This window comes from Bison bison, unplaced genomic scaffold, assembly GCF_000754665.1.
Source record: "Bison bison bison isolate TAMUID 2011002044 unplaced genomic scaffold, Bison_UMD1.0 scf7180017864524, whole genome shotgun sequence".
NCBI classification, from domain to species: domain Eukaryota; kingdom Metazoa; phylum Chordata; class Mammalia; order Artiodactyla; family Bovidae; genus Bison; species Bison bison.
Window position 1 is genome coordinate 1,436,923 of NW_011495075.1, and position 6,702 is coordinate 1,443,624.

Here is a 6,702-nt window from a genome sequence, read left to right on the forward strand (position 1 = left end):
GGGAGGGCGCCGCGCCCCGCGAGCCCCGGGCGGCGCCCTCCCTGGTGCCCGACTCGGCCGAGCCCTCCTGCGGCTCCTCCTCGCCCTTCTTCGAGTCGGAGGAGTGCAGCCACTGAGCAGGGTGGGGCTGCCCAGGCTCGGGAGGCTCCGGGTCCCCGGGGTTCCCGCCGTCCGACACTCCGGGGTCCGCCGCATCCTCCCTGCGCCAGCGCCACCCCGGCCCGGGCCCTTACAGCGGGCGGACACGGGGCACGAGTGAGGCCACCCCGGGGTCGGGCTCCGGCTTGGCCTCAGCCCGGCGCGGGAACAGGTCTAAGCCCAGGCTCCGGTGTGTACCGGGCCACTGCGGCCCTGATCCCTAACCCCGGGGCCCCAGGCGCAGCCCAGAAGGCAAGCCTGCTTTGATGGGCGGGCCTCGCCTGGACTCTCCAGGAGATGGCCTCAGACACCAGCGTCTCTTTGGGAGCTTGCCAGCCCGCCTCCCAGGGACACCCCGAGGGTGAGCTGCAGGCCAGGCAGCTGGCACCCAGCCCGGGGTGAGGGCGGCGGGGGAGGACGTGTGGTCTCTGCTGCTCCCTGGCTTCCTTACAGGAGGACCCAAGGCTCCCAGCCCCCAGCCCGCGGTGTGGCCTCTTCCTTGCCCAGTTCAGGAGGGGACCTCTTCCCCTCATCCTGTGCTCTGTGGCATGCGGGCCACATGGGTGTATGTGCTGTGTTCGCACCAAGGGGCTAAATAAAGATGCTGGGCTCTGTGGTTCCGGGTCATTGTCCACCTCTTTTCCCTGGCGACCCAGTCTCCTTCCACTCAGAGCACTTGCCTGTGGGGTGTTCTGTTCGCTTATGCATTCAGCTGACGTTCACGCAGAGCTCAGTACCTGCCAGGGGCAGAGTCCCAGGGGCAGACACCTGCCCCTTGCACAGTTAGGGGCAGTGGGGTGGGGTGGGGAACACCCCGGGGCGTGGGGGTGAGATTGGAGGGTCTTGGGGGTGTGGGGGTGAGAGTGGGTCAAGATGGCAGGGAGGGCTGTGGATTCCTACTGAGCCGGGCCACCCAGCAGCTTTTCCGGACCGTGTCTTGGGGCGGGGAGGGGGACTAATCTTGAAACCCAGGAGCTGGTGTCGGTGGCCCCTCAGTAGGCTCAGTGAGGCTGGGGGCTCCAGATCACTTCCTGAGCTCTCCGTCCGCTACTCCAGCCTGGGCCCGCATGTGACTCTCCCCCTGCCTCCTTGGGGACATACCGAGATGCCGCCGGCTGGGCCGGGGAGAGGTGACAGCTGCCTGGCTGTGGAGCCCAGGGCTGGCCAGTGGGGAGCCAGGGGAGGCTAATTTTACCCCTGGAGCAGGGAGAGTGATCCCGCCCCGCCCAGCTGGCTCAGCAGGGCAGGCGCCCCAGCTCAGCCGCCCAGTCCCGGAGGCGGGGGCGCTGGGACGCGGGGAGGAGAGGACAGCGGTAGGGGAGCAGGAAAGGCCGAGGCCGCGGGAGCCATGGAGCCGGCCCCGGCCCAGGACGAGGGCCTGCGGAGGAAGCAGGCCAAGAAGCCCGTCCCGGAGGTCCTGCCCAGGCCGCCCCGGGCCTTGTTCTGCTTGACCCTCCAGAACCCCGTGCGGAAAGCCTGCATCAGCATCGTCGAGTGGAAGTATCCTTCAGGGGCCATGCGGAGGGGAGGAGGGGGCTCAGCGATCACAGGCTCTGGAGGCCGGGCACCGGGGCCCGGGGGTACAGCCGGGGGCCTTTGGGAAGGCAGCCCTGGCGCAGGCACAGGGGCTGGGGGCGAGGCGCAGGGCCCCGAGGCCGCCTCTGGAAGGTGCTGGAAGGCGTGGAGGCCCTGACATGGGACAGGGTGGCGGAAGCCGGCAGGCTGGCTGGGAGGCCGGTGGGGTGGGCACCGAGCTCTGTGTGGATATCAGGTCAGCTGGGCCGCACGTCCTGGGCACAGGGACGTGACCCCCTCCACGCTGGCATCAGCTCCGGGAGGAAGAATGATGAAAACACCCAGCTTGCTGGGCCAGGGGGAGATATGAGGGCAGAGGGAAGGCCGTTGTCATGGGGCGCTGAGTGCGCCGGCTGGGAATATTTGGAATGTTTCTGAGGGGCTTTGGAAGACCGGGCTCCTACCAGCTGGTGCCTAGAAGAAAGAGAGTGAAGGGGCTGCAGGGCGGGGAACCCGGAGCCGGGCACCCGGGCGGGGAACCCGGAGCCGGGCACCCGATGGGGCCCGGCCTGCCCCACACTGCTGTGCCCACCCTGGGCCCCGCCCACTCCGTCTGGGGAGCCGGGGGCCTCTCTTGCCTGTCTCCCGGTGCCTCTCCAGGTCTCTGCCCTGAGGCCACCTCGCCTCAAACCCGAGGAAGGTGGCTGGGAAGGGCACGGGGCCCTCCCGTGGGCTGTGGACCCAGGGCGCACCCCCGCCGTCCACTCACGCGCAGCTCCACTCCTCCACCTTCACCCCTCAGTCCCCACCACCCCCACCTCCCCTGGTGGCCTCCTCCAGGGCCCCTACTGCTCGCCAGCAAGTCCAGGGAGCCTGGGGTGCCCTCTGGAGACTGGCTGGCTCACCCCGTGTAGGGACACTGGGACCTGGGGGTGCAGCTGCCTCAGGGCAGTCTCCCCTGCTCAGGCCGCACAGGCCAGGTTTCAGGGCGCATAGCCGCTCCCCGTCCCGCCCCGGGGGCCTCGCCCGGCTCGCACCAGCCCAGCCTCCCTGGATGCTCCTCCGAGGCCCCGAGGACTGTCTGACTGTAGCACCTTCGAGGGGACAGAGGGCTGGGGGGCCGGGTGAGGGGCGGGGATGTAGGGACTGAGATGGGACTCAAGACTCCCTGAGCGTTGGAACTGAGCGGCCCCAGACGGGAGCCAGCGCCTCGCGGTCCCCGAGCGTCTCAGGCACCCCTGTGGGAGGAGGGTCCCCGCCCGCACCCCCGCCAGGGGCAGAAGTGCGATTGGGCCCGTCCCTGGGCCTTGGTGTCCACAGAGGCCCCCAGCGCACTCTGCTCCACCCGCAAGTCCCGCGCCTCACTCTCTCCTTAACTCCGCCCCAGACCCTTCGAGACCATCATCTTACTCACCATCTTTGCCAACTGCGTGGCCCTGGCCGTGTACCTGCCCATGCCGGAGGACGACAGCAACAGACTGAACCTCGGCCTGGTAAGAGGGTGGTCCTTCCCCTGCCCGCCCGCTGCCCGGTGCGGGATGCTGGAGCTTCACCCCCCACCCCCCCAGGAGGATAGAGACCCGTCCCTGAGACCTGCAGGGCGGGCTGAGCGGCTCTGAGCTCCGCAGGGAAACCTGGCTGGGCTGGATTCCGTCATAGCAGCAGCCAGCACTGAGAAGTACCCGCTGTGCCAGCTCCGTGCTAAGTGCTAAGGCGCTCCAAGCGCGGGCCGGAAAGGAATGTCCAGACTCGAGAGCATTTCAGAAGGGAATGAGTTTGCTAAGAACAAAGATCAGAGAAAACGGGGGCGCTGCGAGCTCAGCGGGCCGACCTCCTAACAGACCTGAGAGAGACAGTGCTTTCCTGGTTTAGGAGCCAATTTTTATAGCCTCAAGACAAAGAAAATTCCTGCTGGAAGGTTGCTGTTAGGTGATTGGTTAGGGTGGACTTCCCTAGATGGCACTAGGGGTAAAAAAATCCACCACCAAAGCAGGAGGCGTAAGGGACACGGGTTCATTCCTGGGTTGGGAAGATCCCCTGGAGGAGGTCATGGCAGCCTGCTCTAGTATCTTGCCTGGAGAATCCCATGGACAGAGGAGCCTGGTGGGCTAGTCTGTGGAGCCACAAAGAGTCGGATACAACTGAATCAACTTAGCTCGCACGCATGCACGATTGGTTAGGGTGCTACAGGCTGAGCACGGGGCTCAGTGTTCTGGCCTAATTTTGAGTCAGGAAGCTTGTTAGTGATGATCAGGGGGCTTTGGCAAAGGTTACAAAGGGCCTCAGTCAGCTTTGGAGGTGACCTCGGCTCTGGCTCCACTCCTGTGGCCGTTGGGCTCACCGCTGAGCGCCGTGGGAGAGTGGCCGTGTCCTCCGCACCACAGCCCCTAAGCCAGGCCCGTTTGACAGATGCAGAAACTGAGGCTTAGTGAGGCCAGGGGCTGAATGCTCATCTGCCTTCCCTGGGTGTGACTCGGAAGAAACGCGCTTCTGCGGAGCTTGCTTTTCCGGGGAGCTTGTGTCAGCACCATGCTCCCTTCGGCCCAGCACCCACAACACGTCCTCGGGCCAGGGAGTGCTGCAGCTGGAGGGGGTTTTCCAGGGTCAGGCTGTCCTGCTCCTCCCGCCTCAGCCTGTTTGTGATGAGAAAACTGAGGCTTGGAGACGATAAAAGACGGACTTACCTGAAAACCAGATCATAGTCAGATGCCCGACATTGCCCAAGCGCTTATTAGATGCCCAGTTCTGTACTAAATGCAGGATTTTGCATTATTGTCTCTTTTACTCCCCCGTGAAGGCATTAGACCCATTGTGAGACAAGGAAGCTGAGACTCAGGGGGTCTGGGTACCCTGCCCAGGGTCCCCCCACGTGTCCGTCTTCCCAGAGAGTCTCAGACTCAGGCTCTGACTTTCAGACTTGACTGGATCGCTGTGCCGCCAATGTGGCAACAAGCCGGACGCCCCGGGAAAGCCCCTGGAGGCCGTGGCCCTGGGCATCTACCACCCAGGCTCCCGGGGGACAGGGCGGTGCATCCCCTCATTTCAGCAGACTTTTCGGGCACTAACTCTGCAGGGAGGGCAGGAGGAAGCTGGCCGCATGCTTCCAGGGCCTGGAAGGGCAGCGCTGTCTCTGCCTCTGCATGGCGCTGCTTTCCATGGGATCCATCTATCTTGGGTTGGGGAGAAGCTGGGAATCTAAGAGTGTGCTTGGCTATAACTGGAAAAATGCAGAGAGTGGGATCCGACGTGGTGAAGGCAGGTGTGAGGAGGCGCTCCTCGGAGCCCTGGGTCCTGGGATGGGTCCCTTCTCTATGCCCTGCGTCCACCCCACCCTTCAGGGGTTCGTGTCTGGGGGTGTCAGTTCCATTTCAACTCCCTAAGAGGTTGACTGCTTTGGAAAGGCGCTCCATCCTCCAGAGAGCGTCAGAGATCTTAGCGGGCACATGGCTTTCCATCTTGAAACAAAGCAGCCCCCCAAGTCTAGAGGGTGCTGTGGGCTGAGTGACAGAGTCTGTAGAGACGAGGAGGACCCCCAGGCAGGACCACGCGGGAAGCCTTCCCAGACAGCCACCGCCACGGCGAGGGTCGGACCTGGACAGGCTGTCGCTTGTCCGTGAGGGACCCCGACTGTGATGGCCCGAGAGGGCGGGGACACTGACGGTCACACGGCCAGCTCCCCGCTGAGGCCTCCCGCCTCCCCTTGTCTGTTACATGTTCATCATCCCAAAAACCAGCGAGAGGGAAGTGAGGGTGGGCAGAGCAACGGGGAGGCATCGGGGGCCTTTTTCTCTTCTTCCCACAATTGGCTGCCTTACAAGAACCTGAGGAAGGCCTGAGAACTCCCGTCCCCCACCCCCAGCCATCCAGCAGAGCCACGGTTGGGAGAAGGGAGGCGTCCGGACCACCGTTCACTCTCTTGTTCATTTAACAAACATTTGTCGAGTGTCTGTTACGCCCCCGGCACCACGGGGGTTGGCCTTGTGAACGAGTTCCCGTCTGCACAGACATCAGTCCAGTCCGTCAAACAAGCATTAAAAGGACAGGAGACGTGCAGGGTCGGGCGGGGGGCACAAGCATGCTGCCCTTGAGGGAAACCTGTGTGAGCCATGGGGTCAGAGAGGCCCCAGAGGGTGGCAGGTCTGGCCTGGGCCGGGAGGGCAGAGCCGGAGTCCCGGAGTGTGGCCTGCTCGGGCGGGACCCGTGCTTGGGACGCCGCTCTGCAGTCATGGTGGCAGTGAATCTTTCACCATCTCGTCTCTGTGTTTTGTAAGCAGGGCCCAGCAGGGGCACGGGCCGGGAACTGCGGGCAGTGGCTTGCTCATGGTCCCGCCTTCTGCCACCTCCCCACCTTCCCTGCCTCGAAGGACAGACTCTCAGCTCAGGCCCTGCCCGCTGGGGCCCTGGGCCCCTGGCAGGACCTGCCCGAGGTCCTGGGAGGGTCAGGTCTGTGCGCATGCGCCGTGTGGCGTGTCCGGACAGCTGTCCCCAGCCGGGGCTGCCTGTGCCACGGCCCGGTCAGCAATGCCCTGCACAGCCCCGCCCCCACCCCTCCGGCACTCAGCGTACCCCTGGGGGAGGCCTGTCCCCCTCAGGTGGGGGCAGTGGGCCTGTGTGCAGGGCAACACCCAGTTCCACCCCCGGCTCAGGCCGGGGCGCAGCCGGGTCATTGGGTAGGGGGTGCCTGGGCGGGTCTGCGCCCGCCAACATTAAACAGGCCGTAGCCCCCGACCAGGAGAGGCTGCCAGGGGGAGCGCAGTGGCAGGAAGGCGTCCCAGCACCTTCAATGGCGCTGGTCCTGGGCCAGGCCCGCACGCGCCCCGTCCCTGGGCGTGCCGGTCCCGGAGCGGTCCAGAGGGGCACCAGAGCTGCAAGGACCCCCAGGCCCGCAGGGAGGGGGGCCACGCAGACCTAGGGCGGGGGGCACGAGGTGGAGACGTGAGCTGGGGTCGGAGTGGCTCTCAGGCGCCTCGGAGAGCGGGCTGGGGGTGGGGCAGCAGCGCCGTGTGTGGTGAACAGAGGCCCTGGAGGCCGTGGAGGGGGTTGGCTAGG

General features: G+C 65.5%; 1 protein-coding gene across 1 annotated transcript in view; it reads left to right on the plus strand.

The window, feature by feature from the left end:
* The first annotated feature begins 1,378 nt into the window (after nucleotides 1–1,378).
* The window catches only part of CACNA1S (calcium channel, voltage-dependent, L type, alpha 1S subunit), a 57,778-nt gene continuing 52,454 nt past the window's right edge, over nucleotides 1,379–6,702 (plus strand). Inside the window, 2 exon segments of the mRNA XM_010831129.1 lie at nucleotides 1,379–1,638; nucleotides 3,041–3,146. Of these exon segments, the coding sequence (XP_010829431.1) occupies nucleotides 1,487–1,638; nucleotides 3,041–3,146 (258 nt within the window). The 5' untranslated portion in view covers nucleotides 1,379–1,486.